General features: G+C 40.6%; 1 protein-coding gene across 4 annotated transcripts in view; it reads left to right on the top strand.

Annotated features, from left to right (window-relative positions):
• KIAA2012 (KIAA2012 ortholog) overlaps positions 1-20,771 on the top strand; it is a 971,910-nt gene that overhangs the window by 285,786 nt on the left and 665,353 nt on the right. For all 4 annotated transcript variants that reach the window (XM_044075102.1, XM_044075103.1, XM_044075104.1 and 1 more), the window contains exon 3: positions 8,710-8,860. In XM_044075102.1, coding sequence (XP_043931037.1) covers positions 8,710-8,860 — 151 coding nt within the window. The remainder of the gene's footprint in view (positions 1-8,709; positions 8,861-20,771) is intronic.

The following is a 20,771-nucleotide window of genomic DNA, read 5'->3' as shown; positions in this document are numbered from 1 at the left end:
CTAGCCATAACAATTCCCTGGCTATTTCTTCCCACACTATTTACTTCCCTGGACCCCTGTCTAGCAGGGTGACTGACGTGATCCCTGGGGTTAATTTCCTTTCTCCCATCCAGTCGTCAAGGTTCCTTTTGAAGAGGGTCAAAGAGGCACTCTGCTTGACAAGTATGGGCAATCTATTCCAGAGTCTGGGGAGTCTCTGGGTCAGGAACCTATAACTCCAGCATGTTTTGTTTATTGTGATGACAAGGTTTAGATCCCTGGAGCGTGTGGCTCTGAGGGATTGGGATTTCTTTAAGTGTAGCATGTCCAACAGCTCTGAGTTTGACATGGCCTTGTATGTTAAGCAGAGATCGCCTCTGAGTAGACGATATGTGACAGAGTATAGCTGGAACTTTTTAAGGCGGTCAGCGTAGGGCATCTGCTTTAGGCCTGTGATTCTTTTAGTGAGGTATTTCTGCGGACTTTCCAGTTGTTGCAGATGTCTTGAGAGGTACATACCAAATGGGGCATTGTATTCTATAATGGGTCGAATGAGGGATGAGTACAGTGGGACAATGACCTCCTTTTTTCTGGATGAAAGCCCTTAGCAATGAGGTGTGCCACATAGAAGGATTTCCTGACTGTTGTGGCGATGTGGTTATCAAAGGTGAGACCACTGTCCACCTGTGTCCCTAAGCCTCTTATCACACTTTCGGTGTTTAGTGTACTGCCACCTATATGGTAATTCATGGATACATGTTTTTTCCCAAAGGGGATAACTATACATTTCTTGGCATTGAGCTTGAGCCCATGGCTCTGGCACCAAGCATCTGTTTCTGTAAGGCCCTTTTGTAGAGTATCCACACCATTTGGGGATTCAATAATGGCTCCCAGATTGCAGTCATCTCCGAACTTTGTTAGCCAGAGTCCCTTAGTGTTGGCCTGTACTTCAGAGAAGTAGATGCCAAACAAGAGCGGTCCCAGGACTGAACCCTGAGGTACTCCACTTGTCACTTGTCTGGAGCTGGATTTGGAGTCGGCTACTTTTACAGTGTGGGTTCTGTCAGTAAGCCAGTTAGCAACCCATTGGTTGACATAGGGATTAATGCCCAGCTTAGTAAGTTTATCTATGATTCCAGAGTGGGGGGTGATGTCAAAGGCCTTGGCAAGATCTAGATAGGCTGTGTGGACTACCTTACCCTTGTCCATGGCTCTGGAGACTGATTCGAAGAAGCCAATCAGGTTCAGGAGACAAGATCGGCCCTTTACGAACCCAAACTGGGTGGGGTCCAGTGTTTGAAGGTTGCCAATGTCTTTGTTTATAAGTTCCATGGCCTTGCAGATAAGGCTTGTCAGACTGATGGGATGGTAGTTTCCGGGATCCAAGGTGGAGCCCCCCCCTTGTGGAGTGGGATAACTGTAGCTCTACGCTACTCAGTGGGCACAAAACCTGAGGTGAGGCTATGATTAAACATGACACTTAGGTGAGGTGCCAGTTCATATTGTAGTTCATGTAGTACACAGCCTGGGATGTCATCTGGTCCCATGGATGCTGTATTCTTAGCTTTTGAGAGTGCGTTTTTTACCTGTGTGGCCGTTATTACCGGAATTTGGCAATCTTCCAGTATTGAGATGGGCTATTTAGGGGGTGAGAGGGGGGTGAAGTTGGCACTGAATCGATCTGCCAGGATATTGGCAATATCCTTGGGATCAGTATATTTAATGCCATTCTGTTTTAGCTCAGAGCAGATCTGAGCATTGCCATTTAGATTCTTGACATAGTTATAGAATGCCTTGTGGTTGTCTTTGGAATCTTTGGCAATTTTATTTTCGTAACTAGCTTTGGAGGATTTTATGAGGGATCTCAGTTTCTTACTGAGGCTGGTAAGGACATTTTTTGCATCCTGGGATTTTCCTCTTTTCTGCAACAGTTTCTTCCTTTTATTGTAAAGTTTGTTTATGGCAGGGGACCACCAGATTGGCTTCCTTTATTTGGATGCGAGCATCTTGGTTCTATTTGGGATGGCACGATTCATGCATGAGTGGATGTGCTCGTACAGTGCCTTAGTGTAGGATTCAGCAGTTGAACTTTCAGTTCCCGTCTGCATGGGTGTCATGACGCTTGTCACTTCTGACTTGAGTAGCATGAAGTTGGCTTTGGAGAAGTTTTTTATGGAGGTTTCCTTACTGGGGGGGTGTGCTTGGGATGTGGATGTTAAGGGTGATTAGCTTATGGTCAGACCTGACTAACAAGGGGGTAACCATAGGTGTGGAGCATTGATTTTCCATGTTGGTAATGACCAGGTCTAGGATATTGTAGCCCCTGGTGGGACTATGGATTAGTTGATCCAGGGCGTTGGAATTTATGAAGTCCAAGAACCGTTGGGCAAAGGTGTTGGTACATGAGTAGTTTTCCCAGTTAATGGCAGGGTAGTTAAAATCACCCAGTATTAGGGTGTTTGGTTCTATCTTAATATTTTCCAGTATGTTTAGAAAGGTGTAATGAGAATCTTGGGGTATGGTGGGGGATCTGTAGCAAGCTACAATTTGGATTGCAGTCTTACCTAGTGTTAGTTGCAGCTGGAGTATTTCAGATGCACTGTGTTGGGCAACTAGCCTGGTGGTGTGAATATCCTTGGTGAATATTGACACTCCTCCACCTTTAGTGTTTCGGTCCTGGTTTGGTGGCCGAAAGTGTGGTCAGAGTTGTAGCCTGGTATTGCAGGGGTGCTCTCTGGAGGCTTGAACCAGGTCTCAGTTACTGCACAGATATCAATGTTCTCCATTTTTAGGAGTGCCTCGAGAGAGAGTGCATTTTGAGGTTTAGACTTCTAGCATTGAGTAACATTACCTTCAGATTTTGCATGCTTGTACCTGTTATGGTGGTGGTTTTGTCCTTTGAACTTTTCCTAAAAAAGGCACTATAGGGGTGGCAAGAGCCTTAGCCAGTAACCTGAATCCCAGGGGCAACAGGTGCAGACCATCTCTGGCAAAGCATCATGGTCTGTCAATCATGTCGTCCCAGGCAGACAGATACTGGATCCCTTCAGTGTCATTTTGACAGTGCAGTCAGGGATTGAGCATGTATGAGTATAATAGCTAGTTTGTTTATAAGTTTATCTAAGTTAAAGTTATTAAGCCTCAATCCTGATGTGTTTGTACATAACAAAGCTGCTTGAACAGAACCTACAAATGCTCATCTGTTTTATCATGACTGGACGAGTGACAGGTACAATTAAGATAAGATAAATGAACATGAATAAATAAGAGAATACAATACCAAACAATACAATATAACGCAATGCAATGCAGTAAACAATTTAAGTTATTGCACTTGGGTATATTGCACATGAAAAGAATAAAGTAAGTTGTACAGGAATGTAAACATATTCCTTATAGTGCAAATGGCTATTATATGTACTCGTGAGTATTTAGCATTGGTCAATTCGCGTATAGCCCTGGGATAGAAACTCTTCTTAAGTTTGTTTGTCTGAGATGGAATGGACCTGAACTGTCTGCCAGAAGGCAGCAGCTCAGACAGGTGATATCCAAGGTGAGAATGGTCTTTCAAGATGTTGGTTGCCCTGCTGAGACAGCGAGAGCTGAAGAGTTCCTCCAAAGAGGGCAGTGAGCAGCCAATAATTTTCTAGGCAGAGTTAATGATCCTTTGAAGGTTATTCCTCTCTGCCACTGAGCTGTTGGCATACTCCGTGGAAATGCAGTATGTCAGCACACTTTCAACAAAACAGAGATGAAAGACATCAGTAGTTCTGTACAGGTTATTTTTCCAGAGGATCCTTAAAAATGAAGACTCTGCTGTGCCTTCCTGATTGCATCTGTGGTGTTTATGGACAAACAGAGATCTTCTGCCACATGTACACCTAGAAACTTGAAGACAGGAATCCTTTCCACACAGTTTCCATTGACGTATATTGGGTTGTGATCTGCTTTGTGCCTCTGGAAATCTGTTATGAGTTCTTTTGTTTTGACAGAGTTCAGGGCAAGATGTTCTCAGTGCACCATGCAGCCAGTCTTTGAACTTCATCTCTATATGTTGTCTCATCTCCTCCTAAAATAAGTCCAACCATTGTGGTGTCATCCACAAACCTAATGATGGTATTAGTAGAATGAGAGGGGATGCAGTCATGGTGTAAAAAATATACAGAAGGGGGCTAGCACAATGCCTTGTGGGACACCAGTGTTTAGCCTGAGAGTGGAGGAGAGGTATGGGCCTAGTCTAACCATCTGAAGATGGTTACTTAGAAAGTCTTTAATCCAATGGCAGATAGGTACTGAAAGTCCTAGTCCAGCGAGTTTAGTGACCAGTCTATCTGGGATAACTGTGTTAAAAGCTGAACTAAAGTCTACAAAAAGCATCCTCACATACCTCCCCTGCTGCTCAAGATGACAAAGTGCAGTGTGTTATGCAGTGGCGATGGCATCTTCCATAGACCTATTTGCTCTGTAAGCATACTGGTGTGTATCTGAGATAACTGGGAGACTGCCCTTAATGTGTCACAGAACCAGTTGTTCAAAACACTTCATGATGACTGGAGTAAGTGCCACTGGATGGTAGTCATTGAGACTGCTGATGATAGCTTTCTTTTGGCAGTGGAATGATCGTAGCTGACTTCAGACAAGACGGAATAGTAGACTTGGACAGACCAGGTTAAAGATCTTTGTGAAGAAACCAGAGAGCTGATCCATGCATTCTTTCAACACCCATACCTTCACTCCATCAGGGTCAGCAGCCTTTCTTAGATTGACCGCTTTGAGCACACATCTTACATCATGCTCTTGCGCTGTGAAGGTGTGGTTGGAGAAGACTGCTGTGCCCTATCTGCTGGTGCCTAGGTGTGACTGTCTCTGCTGTTTCCACCTCAAAATGGGCAAAAAAATAATTATGTTCCTCTACCATCGAGGTATTTCCATCAACAGCCATATGGTTACTGATTTTATAATTGCTGATGTGCTGAATACCTTGTCATAGTTGATATGGGTCCTTGATGGTGAAGTGATCCTCTGTCTTCCTTTTATAGGCCAGTTTAGCCACCCTGATGCCTTTCTTGAAGTTGGCTCTAGCCACACTGAAAAGGGCTCTGTTGCCAGACCTGAAGGCTGTATTGCAGTGCTTGAGAAGAGATCTGATCTCCTTCATCATCCAGGGCTTCTGATTAAGGCACACATGAATGTGCATGCTGACAGTGATATTGTCAACACAGGTTTTTATGTAGCAGAGTACCACTGACGTGTACTCTTCCAGATCCTGATCCTCGAAAATGTCCCACTTAGGTCTTTCAAAGAAATCCTATAGCTGCGAGAGTGCATCTTCCGGCCATATTTTAACAATCTTATAGTAATTTGGTCTTTTCTATAAACAGGAGTATATGCTGAAGTCAAGAGAATGGAAAAATGGTTTGAATGGCCTAGATGAGGCAGCTTTTCTGCCTATAGTCATCCTTGATATTTGAGTAGGCCTTGTCCAGTGTATTTTCCTCCCTGGTTGCACATTTGATATGTTGATGAAATATAGGGAGAACTGATTTTAAGTTCACCTGATTGAAATCACCAGCTATAATATGAACAGATCCAGGTTGGATGTTTTGTTATTATGCCTGAGGATTTTATTACAACCCAAAAACTAACTCAAATCATCACAGAAGTTATAAATTGAGATTATAGTTTAGATGTTGTGCTGTTAAAAACAGATTGATTGGGAATACCAAACAGAAAAGATTCCTCCACTAACATTCTTAAAAGATACTAGTACTAGGTCAGAGCATTACAGCTAAAATGGGGGCAAAATGAGTAATATGATTATAGAACTAATGTGAGATTAAGCACACTGGAATGCTATGAAGAAAGCAATACAAAAATGGAAATTTCACATATACATGTGTGCAGTAGCAGTAGGGAAAAGGCTCAGGAAACTGTAAGAAATGGAATCAAATAGATGAAGCATCTGTACCAAAAATATAAAACCAAAAGCATAAAAACAAAAATCAAAACAGATTTCAAAAGATTCATATCTAAAAGGAGCAACCTGTTTGCCAAAATTAAAAATACAGATTCTGCAGATGATAAGAAATTATTTAAGTCTTTCGGCTTTTCCCGGTTAGGTGTCGCGATAGCAGAACTCCGGTTCGCAAATGATTGGCAGTACACATTTAAAACCAAGGCCAGGTGAAACAGAAAGACAAAGTTAGCTTATAATTTGAAGAAAGGTAAAGCTGTGGTAAAGTACTTCACACATGTTTTACCAAATGTTCATACTACGATTTCTAACACTATTATGAGTATAAAAAAGAATATGTCAAAAAACATTGTTTGGACACCAGATGAGGTATTTAAAGACCTAACAAAAAAGCATTTAAAACTCCAGAACAGGATGTCAAGTACAGAGGACTATGACTTGGTCTCAAATCATTAGTAGATCATTAGGTGTTTGAGATATGGATGTCAAGAAATTTACCTCAAGAGATGACTCTTGACATCCTTGTCAAGAACAAATAACAAATTGGGTTATGAGTGGACAAACCTGATCATAATTCATTGTAATTCATAGAGCTTTACTCGCTTTCATATACTGCAAAAGCTGAAGAAAAATTGTAAAAGCAGAAAGTATGTTACAGCTTTATAAGTTGTAATATACAGCTTCTATGTTGACATGACCATCACAAAAGAGCAGTAGGAATCTGGGAAAGCTATTAAAAATATTGTATTTGGATGTTTAAAAAAAGCCAAAACGATGTGTTTAGCAGCTTCCCATCACTCTTCTGTGGTGACCACTGTGTGAGACTAGACCATTAACAGTGGTGAGGAATGCTTAACAAAAGGTTGTTAAGCAATATTCTGATGTCAAGCCTATCATTTCTCCATCTTCAAAGAGTAATCATTGTGTTCCATGAAATGCAACATTCTTTTAAAACAACTAGGAGAAAAGTTGGCCTTTTTCTTTCTCTTTTTAACATACAATAAAAAGAGGTACATTTTCAAGAAATTGGAAAACACCTGATATAGTCCCTATATATAAAGGCATGGTGATAAAAATTGTCCCAGCAACTATATACTGGTTAGTTTCTTAATCAGCATTGGAAAATCTGTAAAAAGTTAGTTGCACAGAAATGAACTGAAGAACTGAGACACTTAGACATGATTGACTGGCGACAACACATAAAAGTAGTACTATGTTGAATGAAATACAGTCTTTATATTTTGGAGTCAATCTTTCAAGTGCTGTGGATAATGGTTTTCAAGCAGATATCTAGTTCCTAGATTTTGATACAGTACTGTGATATAAACTAAAATAATGGATATCAGCATTACTACCTGGATAATACAAAGGTTAACATATGGAAATTTCATGATTACTTTTGATAATCAAGTGAGGAAGTAGTTAACAGTCTGTTTGTGTCTTTTCCCGGTTAGGGGGTCGCCTCAGCGGAACTCCGGTCTGCTAATGATTGGCAGTATAGTTTTACGTGCTGGCTTGCCAGGCCTAACGCACAACCTTCAACGAAAGAACGCCCGTTTATGCATGTCGCCACACAGAAGACGCTCTAACTGAGAATCGAACAGGCAACGTCTAACTGTGAGGCGACAACGCTACCGCAGCACCACAACTGCAGTTGAGGAAGTAGTTAACAGTAACTAGGGGAATTCAACGGTACTCTAACTTGAGTCTACTTTTATTCACAGTTTATGCTAAACATTGATAATGATTACATCTAACGTAGTCCAGATGTTTTGAGCAATGTAAAGCTAAGTAACTACTGGTAAATAATTAACTTTCAAACAACATGATAGCTAAATGTTTTACAAAACAATGAGAACGGCACCCTGATAAGATTCATATCTAGCAGAAATCCAAAGTTTATGTCATTCTTATTTGTAAGTGAAATGTGGTGCCTGAGTTGAATCCATTATAATAAAACATTTACGGAAAAATAGAAAGAATACAGTGGCAATTTGCTTGAAAAATCCTGAATGAACTTGCATATAAGGAATGAATTTGTAAGTGACAAATCTTCTCCATGGATATGAATGGCTAAAGGGAGAGTTGATCCTAGTTTACACTGAATAATAAATTCTTAAGTATCTGCATTGGGCTACATAACATTAAGCACTACCTGAATTTGTGTGAGATGAATATTTGCATAACAGACTGAATTACTCATCATGTAACACGAAAGAAATGGTTTAATAAGGAAGAAGTCAGAAGTTGGAGCGCTCTGTTACATCACATAAGAATTAGACCTGCAGTAGACAATTATAACACTTTGCTTGATTAGGACATAGAAGTAAGAAAATATCATATGGAAATTATAGGCAAGACACAAGTCTGTTTCTTTAAAGCACAAAATCTTGATTTTATGACATGACTCAAATGCATTACCACTAAGATTATATCAAATATGTGAAACAATACTAGTTTTGTGTTAAATAGTTACTCCTGTTTCCTGTAAATATGTAACACATACATATGTTCTATTTTTGCCTTATATATTGGTCAGAGATGTAAAGGGTCCATAACACCTACCTGGTTAACAAACATATGTAAAATAATAAAGGCTTAAAAGAAACTGCAGATGGGATTATACTGTACTAATATAGTTTATTTGTGCAGTACTTGCAACAATTTGTAAAGGCATGTCCAGCTTTGAATTCTGGAACATTTACTTATATTTGTGTGTTTGTAACGAAGACAGTTTTACTTTTGGATTTTTCTAGAAAAACCACAAGACTGGCAATCCATATCTACACTTTCTGAATAGTGATCAGAGTGACAAGCAAATTCGCCCAGGATATTCAGCAAAGAGATATTTAGCTACTCTTTCCCAGACATGGGACCCTGACACCGTAGATCAGCTCAAGAGTGCAGGTTAGTGCCTGTATCTTCATCATATGGAATGATTTGGGTGAAATTCTGCTACAGATAACAGTGTGTTACATTAGTTACTCTGACATATAGTTTCACAAATGTCAAAGTATTTCAGCAGTCTGTCTCCATGTTTCCCAAATATTTGAAAAATGCCAAGGATCATTTTAACTATGTGGTGACAACTGGGTGGTATCTGATCTTACAAACTGCTTTAGTCATACTAAATGAAAAAATATTAACTGTGAACATACATAAATATGAAAAATGTGATTGCCAGTCTATGCCTGAATCACCTATATATCATCTCACCATTATAGCCTTTTGTGACAATGTTCTGGCCATTCACCCCACTCTATGATGTAACATTTCTGTAAATAGAAATGTTCAGAGAGACTGTCAGAAGAAAGCCCGTGGTCTTTGCACTCCAGCCAATGGCCACAGTCATCCTCTCATCCTCTCTGCAGATATTGTTTCAACATTCATTCTTTATTTATTTTTCCATCTTTCTCACTCTTCTTCAAAACCCTCCAGAAGCTTAGACTCTTCCATTTCCTTTTATGAGGAGTTTCATGTATTGAAATACATCCTTACATAACCTTTAAATTTCCTTCACTCTGTGTACCACTCATACGTTCATAGTTCATAGGTATGTACTAGGCTAATAATTACAAGGGCCTTTTTAAGCCTAGCCATGCATCCCAAATTTCTGACAAGTTTTGATACCCCTAATAAATGTAAGAAGGGACTTTGGAAGATGAAACATTTACAAGCAGGGGCCTGGAAGATGAACTATTTACAGGTTGACTGTGTCCATTAGAGACAGTGCCAAACCAGGGATGAATTTACTGTTCCTCATCCAATTGTCCAAGTTTTACTTGAATTGGGTTAGGGAGGAACTCTGCTTCACATGGATGAGGAGCCTGTTCCAGAGTTGGGGTAGTCTCTGGGATACATACCTGTCTCTCCAGCAGGTCCTATTTATATCACAGGCAAGGTTTAAGTCTTTAGAATAGGTAGTTCTGGTGCTGTTTGTTTTATGGATATGCAGGAGGTCTATCAGAGTTGGGTTTGACAATGCCCTGTAAGCCAGGCATAGATCTCCCCTCAAAAGCCTGTAGGAGACAGAATACAAGGATAGGGCCTTGAGGCAGTCTGCAAAGGACATTTTACTTATGCTCTGTTTTCTTTTAGTGAGGAACCTCTGTGGACATTCCAGTTGTTGGATATGCCTGGTTAGATACATACCAAAGGGGCACTGTACTCAATGATAGGTCTGATGAATGCAAAATACAGTGGAACAATGACTTCTTTGGACTTAGCTGCCATACCTTTGTTTATAAGCTGCCAAACATAGAATGATTTCCTAACACTGTAGATACATGATGATCAAAGGCCTAGCTTACTGTCTATGTGTGTCCCTAAATTCCTGACTGCTGGGTCAGCTCTAAGGGGCATGTTGCCAATATGACAGTTACAGGAGTGGATGACTTCCTGAAGGACACTGTTTTGCATTTCTTGCCATTTAGTTTTAGTCCATGGCTATGACACCAGTTGTTTATATGTGTCAGCCCTTCCTGAAGAACATTTGTGCTAGTGCGGGATTCAATGACACCTCCTAATTTGCAATCGTCTGCAAATTATTTCTTACAACAAATGCACCCCACATTATTTAAGTCATTCTCCATGCCCTAGCCATTCATCCACTTTACTCATTTAGTATATTTTCTTTACAATCTTGTAAGCATCCCAAACTCCTTTATTTGTAGCTATCAAAGCTGGACAAAATAATTAAGGATAGTCTTATGGGGGGTTGTGCATTAAGGAACAATCACTTTGGCATAGTTTGAGTCAAGTTTTTGATCTATGCATCCTAACATCTCCAGTTCTTTGTTATTGCCTTTTCACACTGATCAGTATGGTTTATTCTACCAGTGATCATTATGGCTACATACATTTCTCCAGCTGTCTTGCCTAGTGTTACCCCTCCAAGCCTATATGAATTTTGTGACTCTTTCCTTCCAAAGTGCATAGCCTCACATTTCTTTGACTAAATCCCAAATATCACTTACAACCTCCTGAAAACTTCACAGTTCTCCCAGAAGCTGTAATTCTTCTTCTGTTAGCAGTATGCCAGTGCTGGTTTCATCTGCCAACACACTGATCTTATTAACTGGCCCCAACTGATGCTGATAAGTTAAACCATAGTAGTCAAAGCACCAAGTCTTATGACATTCCATTCATCAGCTTCTTTTTCAAGACATTTCTGTTTAACTACAACCTACCTTCCAGTTAACCAGTATACTATGCTTTGTAGCACTTTTGGCCCTATCAAGTACCCGTCATTTTCCTTACTACGTTTAAGTGGTATACGACAAAGGATTTGTTCAAATCTGAAATGTATTATATCTCTACTGCTTCCTTTGTCCATTTTCACAGATGACCCAGTCACAAAAGAATATCAAGTCTGACTGACACAACTTGTACTGTGTAATGGCCTGTTGTTATGCACCTGCAACAGAATTAGCATAAAGCAAATTTCCCTGGTTTCCCTTCAGAGTTTTCTATAGCATTCAGTATGCTGGAAGCTAAACTAACAGAACTATAAAATATGTATTTTTTAAAATGCGTTTATTTGTTAACTGAGTATATTTACTAGATGCAAATGCCTTTTTTCAAGTGTGACATGGGAGAACATCCTGCTTAAAAGACTGGCTCAGAGTTACACAGAAGGCAACTTGAGGCTACAAGAATCAAGCCAAGGACTACAGGATGAAGCTTATTGATATCTCATAGAGTTACTGTGCTAAATTGCCAATCATTAAACTCACCCTTCTGCCATTAAAACACTCTTCCATTCCTCAGGCGGTGCTATAAAGATTAGCCAGTGGTTCATTAAACACTATTGCCAACACTGCTACAAAATGGTAGATAATTGTAGATGTTGAATCATACCTAATGTAGGAGCTTGATGTTCGGTCTCATACTCTTTGCTAGTCAATTTCTAATCCATCCATCCATCCATAGCCATGCCTACCCTAATTTGTTTTCAAGCACCTTGCACTCTATTTCTTCAGTAAATATTACTGTGAAACTTACTAAAGTACTTCTGTTTTACATCCATTCTTCCTAATTTACTGTTTATACGTTAGTCCCACTAATCCTATAACATCTTTTTACAGAGAGGTGATACTTACAGAATGGGGTACATCTGGCCAGACTCTCATACTCTTCTGTTAGGGAAGGAGATGCAGTCTGCAATTACTTCACAGGGTATGGAAATGTGGAAACTACAATGCTGTGTGTATGATGCAGGTGAGCACGTCACTGTACTGAATGTGAAGAGATGGAAGGAGGAAATAACAGTAACAACCTGAAGAGTGAAAAACAAACTTATTAACTATATGCTGTGGTGTCAATTAGAAGCAGTAGTACAACCTTATATGAATGCTGCATCTATCAATGAAAGTACAATATAGATGTACCTTGCTTTGATAATGCCACTGAAGAAACAAATGCTCCAGGGTCTATGCGATCAGCTAAAGTGGTTTCGAAAGAGGCCACATGGGAAAAATAGAGATTGAGGTGGATAACAGTGAGAGGTAGAAATGGTAAATCTTTTGCTGCATTTCTGAAAAGTCTGTTCAAAATAAGAAATTATTTTAACTTAAGTAATATTCATGCAGTTAATATGTTTGTTGGTGATGTTAATGACATTCTAAGATAAGACATGTAACAAAAGGAGATACTGCCTGCCCAGCCTAGCTGGATTTTTTTAAATAATTATATGTTATTTGTGAATATTAATATGATTTATATAGAAATATAACAAAAAGAGATGCTGCCAGCCCAGTTATTTGTGAATATCGACATGAGTCATATGCCTGTGTTACAAATGTATTAGAACTGTATGTCATATTGTATAGACGTGTGCTGAAGAGATATTTTTATACCTTATTATAACTGCTTAACAGGGGAGACTGAAACACAGGAGATTAACTTGGAAAACTTCAGAAGAATGGTTGAAGTTACTTTATAGCTGGGCCATAAACAAAAGATGTTATCTCTCAGTTTCAGTGCAGTAGCAGACATAATGTCTAGACTAGACTTTTTTGTATTGTCTTTAAGTGTGGAGGAATGTAAATTGTTTTACGACTTCCACCATTTGCCAAAAGATCTAAGGTCTATGTGTTTTCACAGGGAGATGCTAAATGCTACAGCTGAATCAATGGTTGTGAGCCTGGGAACTAAAGTCAAATGACAAGAAGTGATGTCATGCTGCAAGTATCCCAGCAGCAATATCTGAGTTACTAATTTAAGAACTCTCTGAGAGAGAGACCGGGCATTTTGTATTTTGTCTTTGACCTGACAGCATTAGCTGGAAAACCCACTCACCACATCTGTCTTACCTTGCTGTGAGTAAGTAAGTCTAGGGTACAGTAATTTCTCTTAGATACCGTTAGGAATATAGTGCAGTATAGCAGAGATTTTTTCTTTAAGCTTTACCCTATGGGGAGTTGGTACGTATTTCAAGATTGTGTAGTGATAAGATTTTATTGATGAAAGAGATGGAACAGACCAGACACGTGTTCCTAAGAAGGGGTTATGACCCAGTTATTATGAAGGAAGCCCAAACCAGAATATGGGAGGAGACAAACATAGACAGAAATGAAAGAAGTAGCAATAATAGATGTAAGGAAAGAGGTATGTGTCAGGTGTATAGACACAGAACAACAGATAAGAATGAAGTAGATTCAATCTACTATGTATCTGTATATAACATTAAAAGTGAGGAGATAAAAGCATCAATAGAATATTATTGGAAGTATTTGTTGGAAGACAGGTTTTTGGCAGATATTTTGCCTAGAAAACCTTTTTTTTTCCTATAAAATGGGAAGAATTTTGAAAGACATGGTAGTACATGGCAGATTTTGTATGCCAGTTATGAATATACCAAATACACCTTCAGTTAGAGGAACACTATGGTGTAATAGGTGCAGTGTGTGTGCAAATATTGTGAATATGTTTGATAGTATGAATGGGGTTAAATTTGAACCCAGAGGCACCTATTCATGTAGAAGTAAAGGGGTGGTATATGCACTAAGGTGCCCATGTCTACTATACTATATAGGGGAGACTAAATGTGAATTTCGTATCAGATTCATGAAACATATGAGAGACATTAGAAATATGAGGGAAGATAAAGTAATTGCCTTACATTTTAAAATGTTACATAACAGTGACACTACTTTATTACAAGGCACAATTTTAGAAACTGTGGAATGTTTATATAATGATGAAAATATATTGAAACATAAGTTATTATATAAAGAAAGTATCTATATTCTGAAATATAAAACATTAGTGCCTAATCATTTAAATAATAAACTAAATTGGGAGTGTTTACTTTAAGGGATGGCTTATTGCTTAATTAGTAAGTGATTGTAATTAATTGTGTGAGGTATAAAAATGTGTGTATTTTTTTACTGTTTTATATTCCTTGAAGGTGGAGACACTGAAGTGCTAGAATAAAGACTAAAACTTGCTTTGCTATTTGCCTCTTTGTGTGCCACAGTCGGTGGTTTTCTCTGGGTCAGAGTTGTTTCATAGTCATAGATTTTTTCTTTGTTTATTTGACACTGTCCTGCAATGTTGTCTGAAATATTTCCTGTGATTTTGAACTCTGAAGTTACTGTGATTATTTACTGAGTATTTTCTTGTTCTTTTAATATTTATTATTAAACATATTTAAACCTTTCAATTGTGGCAGGTCTGGCTTGAGATATTTAAGCTCTTAGAGTACTTTCATATCTATTTGGTGACACTGTGGGCTACTCCTAATAGCTTTGCTCTTGGTCAAAGTACCATTTCGATTAATAGTAATATTACACAGTAAGATTGGACACCCTTTGCTAAGGATCTTAAAGTAACTGATATGTAGTATCGGGTGGCAGTGAAAACATTATAGTCTGGGCAGAACAGGGCATAGCTAGTAGACCTGTGCCAGCCTTTCCCAGGTGTGTGTGTGTGTGTGTGTGTGTGTGTGTGTGTGTGTGTGTGTGTGTGTGTGTGTGTGTGTGTGTGTTTGTGTGTAAATCAAACCTCAAAGTGTGTGTGTGTCAGCTACTTCGGCAGAGACATGAGGCACTGGTTGGACAGAGAAGGTGCTGGAGGTCTTGGCTTGGCCACTCAGCTGAGATCTCTGCTCTATAGCTGTGCTAGTGGGGAGTCTTTCTGGGGATCTGGAGAAAGAGGGAGAAATCAGCCCCAGACTGACTGTGGTCCCTGTTTGCTCTTAAGGGAAATTGCACTTTACTGTGTGTGTACTTGTCATCCTCCCAGTGTGTACATTTTACCCTCTCAACTAGACCATTAGTCTGGGGAGGGAGGGGGTGGTCTTTAGGTGCTTCCACCCCACAGTGCTTCCACAGACAAGTCAGCAGATCTGACATGAAATTGGCACCCCTGTCGATCAGTATTTCTTTTGGGAAACCTACCCTGCTGAAAATCTCTAACAAAGCATTTGCCTCTCTTTCTGCCTCAGTGGTGGACAATACCACTGCCTCAGGGTATCTGGTAGCATAATCTACTACCACTAGGATATACTTCTTCCCTGTGGAACTTGGGGTACTTAGAGACCCCCAGTATATGGATATGGCTATGGAGCCACCCTCTGAAATGGCTCCTCAATCACAGGCAAAGGCATCAAAAGAGTTCTTACCTTGTCTCCTGCCTTGCCTACCTTTTGGCACTGCTCACAGGTCCTGCAGTACCCTGTTATATCTCTTTAAATCCCAGGCCAATACAAGTTCTGAATAATGTGTCTCTTGGTATACTTTATGCCCATATGACCTGCAAAGGGAATATCATGGGCTGTGGCTAAAAGTGCCAGATGGTAGGCTTTGGGCACTACCAACTTCTGTATTCTGTCATCCTCTAGCACTTCCTCAGGTGTCTATTCTGTATACAGTAACCCTTTGGCCCAGTATACAAATTCCCCCTTCCCTTGAAAACCAGGTGCTTCACTAGCTACCTCCCTCAGGCCTTGTAATGTAGGGTCTGAGAGATGAGCCTGTCTCAACTCTCTCTTTGTAAACCTTCCCAGCTCCCCTTCCACAGGAAGTCTGGTATTCTCTGACAGTGGTCCCTCAATGTCAACCTGGGTACTAATACTCACCTCTGCCCTTGCAGTAACTCTGTCCAAGGGAACATCAATACCCACAAGAAGCTGTGGCTCACCTTCAATCTCACAGCTGAAGGCTAGTACTCTCCCTGAAGTAGTCACCTCAGCAGTCCTGGCTTCAATTGTGTGGTCTGTCTGGATCCACCCAGGTTACCAGACCCACATGCTTTTCTCCAAGCCTGACTGCATGTCACTGCATGCAAACAAGGTATTGCATTATCAAAATCATTCCCTATCAAGACATCTTCAGGGATATCCTCAAATACATCTACTTGCTTGCTTCCATTTCCACCCTCCCAGTCAAGGTGAAACCTAGCCAAAGGTATTTGGAATGGGGTCCCTCCTAAAGCTCTGACTGGAGTAGACTGCCTAAGCAAGTAGTGCTCCTCTTTAACCATTGCAGGCTTCAGAATGGTTAGGTTCATGGACATCTATATGCTACATGGCCCCACTGGTTAGACCCATGAGCAGCACTGGGTATTCCTTTCCTGTGCAGTCATGCCCTGCTTGCTAGGTATAGGTCTCCCTTCTTCCCCAACTCATCTGCATTGCCTGTCTTCTAACCAGACTCTCACGTCATCAGGCAAAGGGCTAAGGACTTGTTCCCTCACCAAAAGGTCTACCAGCCCTTCAAAATGGAGATCTGACACCCACTTACCCATATATGAAAATAAGTGTTTAACTCAGAAATATATTACTGTGTGTTTACTTGTCATCGTCCCAGTGTGTACATCCCCTACTGTTGCCAGTGGTGAGGATTGAGGCTCCTTGATTACTAGGCCATTGCTGGGGAATCAGATATTAATTGGGTGGCAGTGGTGGGATAGCCACATATTAGGATTCAGTAGTGTGGATATTAAATTCCTGTAACCTGTAAACAGCGGTCACTGAGAAAGGTGTTTGTACTCTCAATCGTCTGCACAATGAACATTCAGACTTTCATATTACAATTGTATTATTTATTTATTTATTTATTTATTTATTTACTTCTTTATTTGTTTGTTTGTTTATTTATTTATTTATTTTATTTATATATTTATTTAATTTTGTTAGCTTAGGTAGTCCGGGAGAGCAGGCAAGGATGTCAGCAGAGGAGTATGGCAAGCTAACAAGGAGCCAGTTGGCTGAGATGTGTCAGGCTAAAGGACTGATACATGCCAACCTGACTAAATCAGAAATGATTGCAGCCTTAGGCACAGCTGCATTACAGACCAGCAATCAGGAGGACAATCAGACTGGCCATGGGAATGTACAACTCTCAGAAAATGGACAATTCAACTTTTCCACGGAGGACTTAAAAATCCATCTGGAATTAAATAGACTTGAACTGAAGGCCATACATGTGGCAATAGAATCAGCAGAGAGACTGCAACAGGAGAAACAAATGAAATTAAAAGCAGCAGAGAGGCTGAGACATCTGGAAGCAGAAGAGAATGAGAGGCAGAGGCAACATGAGAAGGAGATGCTGACTCTTCGCCAGGGTCATGGAGGTAATGGGGAAAGGAGTAACTGAACCCCAAAAGCAACAAAGGTCAGTAAATTTCTTCCACAATTTACAGAAGAGGATAATTTTCATAGTTTCATTCATATAGTTGAAAGGGTACGTAAACAGTATAATGTTGACCAAGGGCTCTGGGTACATTTCCTGACCTCCTTACTCCATGGTAAAGCTGTAATTGCTATTTCTAAATTGTCTGATACTGATTACTTAAATTATAATACTGTTAAATATTGTCATTTAGAGTGTTTTAAGTTAACACCTGAAGCTTACAGGAAAAAGTTTCGTAAGCATAGACACAAGCTAGATGAAAGTGTGTGTGAATATATTTCTGAGTTAAGCACTTATTTTCATAGATGGGTGAGTGGGTGTCAGGTCTCCATTTTGGAGGGCTGGCAGACCTTTTGGTGAGGGAACAAGTCCTTAGCACTTTGCCTAAAGACGTGAGAATCTAGTTAGAAGATAGGCAATGCAATATTGCAGATGAGTTGGGAAAGAAGGGAGACCTATACCTAGCAAGCAGGGCATAACTGCACAGGAAAGGAATACCCAGTGCTGCTTATGGGTCTAAGGGAATCCATGGTGAGCAGCCTAGACTGCCCCAACACTAGTCCAGGTACATGTCCAGGGCCAAGGGTTAAATGTTTTAAATGCAACCAGTGGGGCCATGTAGAATATAGATGTCCATGCAGGCAAGGTGGGGAGGAAAGGGTCAGAGAGCCAGTAAGTGGGAATGACAGAATGCTAGCAGTGAGTTGTCTGGAGACAACAAAGGTACCAAACCACCACAAGCGGCTATATCCTATCTTAGCAAATGGGAATGAGGCCAGTGCTAAGAGAGACACAGCCTCTAACCTAACCATTCTGAAGCCTGCAATGGTTAAAAAGGAGCACTACTTGCTTAGGCACTCTACTCCAGTCAGAGCTTTAGGAGGGACTCCATTCCAAATACCTTTGGCTAGGGTTCACCTTGACTGGGAGGGTGGAAATGGAATCAAGCAAGTAGATGTGTTTGAGGATATCCCTGCAGATGTCTTGATAGGGAATGATTTTGATAATGCAGTACCTTGTGTCCATGCAGTGACATGCAGTCAGTCTTGGAAAAAAGCATGTGGATCTGGTAACCTGGGTGGACCCAGACAGACCACACAATTGAAGCCAGGACTGCTGAGGTGGCTACTTCAGGGAGAGAGCTACCCTGTAGCTGTGAGATTGAATGTGAGCCACAGCTTCTTGTGGGTATTGATGCTTCCTTGGACAGAGTGACTGCAAGGGCAGAAATGAGTATTAATACCCAGGCTGACATTGAGGCACCACTGTTAGAGAATATCAGACTTCCTGTGGAAGGGGAGCTGGGAAGGTTTACAAAGAGAGAGTTGAGACAGGGTTATCCCCCAAACCCTACATTACAAGGCCTGAGGGAGGTAGCTAGTGAAGCACCTGATTTTCAAGGGAAGGGGGAATTTGTATACTGGGACAAAGGGTTACTGTATACAAAGTAGACCCCTGAGGGAGGGCTAGAGGATGACTGAATACAGAAGTTGGTAGTGCCCAAAGCCTACCATCTGGCACTTTTAGCCACAGCCCATGATATTCCCTTTGCAGGTCATATGGGCATAAAGCATACCAAGAGATGCATTATGCAGAACTTTTATTGGCCTGGGATTTCCAGAGATATAACAGGGTACTGCAGGACCTGTGAGCAGTGCCAAAAGGTAGGCAAGGCAGGAGACAAGGTCAGAACTCTTTTGATGCCTTTGCCTGTGATTGAGGAGCCATTTCAGAGGGTGGCTATGGATACTGGGGGCCTCTAAGTACCCCAAGTTCCACAGGGAAGAAGTATATCCTAGTGGTAGTAGATTATGCTACCAGATACCCTGAGGCAGTGGTATTGTCCTCCATTGAGGCTGAAAGAGTGGCAAATGCTTTGTTAGAGATTTTCAGCAGGGTAGGTTTCCCAAAAAAAATACTGATCGACAGAGGTGCCAATTTCATGTCAGACCTGCTGGCTTGTCTGTGGAAGCACTGTGGGGTGGAAGCACCTAAAGACCACCCCCTCCCCTCCCCAGACTAATGGTCTGGTTGAGAGGTTAAACTCCACACTCAAGACCATGCTACAGACATTTCAGGACCGGTTCAAGAGGGACTGGGAAAAATATTTGTCCCATCTGTTTGCTTTCAGAGAGGTGCCCCAGGAATCCACAGGTTTTTTTACCCTTCGAGTTGCTGTATGGGCATAGGGTTTGGGGACCTCTAGATTCAATTCAAGATGATTGGGAGGGTGAGTGTTAATCCCACAATGGGTCTGTTGTGGCATATGTCCTAAACCTCAGGACAGGCTCGGGGAATTGGACAGAGAGGGTGCTGGAGGTCTTGGCATGGCCACTCAGCTGAGATCTCAACTCTATAGCTGTGCCAGTGGGGAGTCTTACTGGGGATCTGGATAAAGAGGGAGAAACCAGCCCCAAACTGACTGTGGTCTCTGTGTGCTTTTAAGGGAAATTGCACTTTACTGTGTGTGTACTTGTCATCCTCCCAGTGTATACATCCCCTACTGTTGTCAGTGATGAGGATTGAGGGTCCTTGATTACTGGGCCAGTGCTGAGGCATCACAAGACATTTTCACACAGATTTTGCTGATAAAAAGTATCAGAATTAAAGTTTTAGATTCGAGCAGGTTATTTGACTGATGTTTCAGCAATGAAATGGAAAATGACATTTTGGGAACAAAAAGTAATTGTAAAAGATTAATTTTATTGAAAAATATTGAAGTAAAAAAATCTTTAGGAGGGTGATAGTAACTGTGTGAATGTGTTTTCCAAAACAGATATAGTGTTAAAAGAGAACAGGTTACTATAAATTGTAAATTATGTGTAACAACTTATAATCGGGTCTATATTACATTCTTGAAAGCCGACAATGTCGAATCTGACATTGCCAACACAAGAATATCGAACGCTCAGAATCTCGAGCGTGTAATCTCCGCAAGGGGAGATTTCCATTTACTGCAATGTAGTGTGGTCTTGGAGTTGATATATTTAAGTAGCGGGGGGGGTAGGGGGTGCAGGGGGGCTTGCCCCCCTGCTTAAACCTGTTAGGATACTTTTTTTTTTTTTGTGTGTGTTTTTATAAGGTAAATGTTTGAAGACATCGACCATATGGTGTTAACCATATGTTGTTCGATGTTTTCAAACATCGATCTCATAATATAGACCCTTATAATCTTTGGTACA

The sequence above is a fragment of the Protopterus annectens genome, chromosome 6.part0, assembly GCF_019279795.1.
Source record: "Protopterus annectens isolate FY-2018-M chromosome 6.part0, PAN1.0, whole genome shotgun sequence".
Taxonomy (NCBI): domain Eukaryota; kingdom Metazoa; phylum Chordata; order Ceratodontiformes; family Protopteridae; genus Protopterus; species Protopterus annectens.
This window is presented reverse-complemented; position numbering and strand designations above follow the sequence as displayed.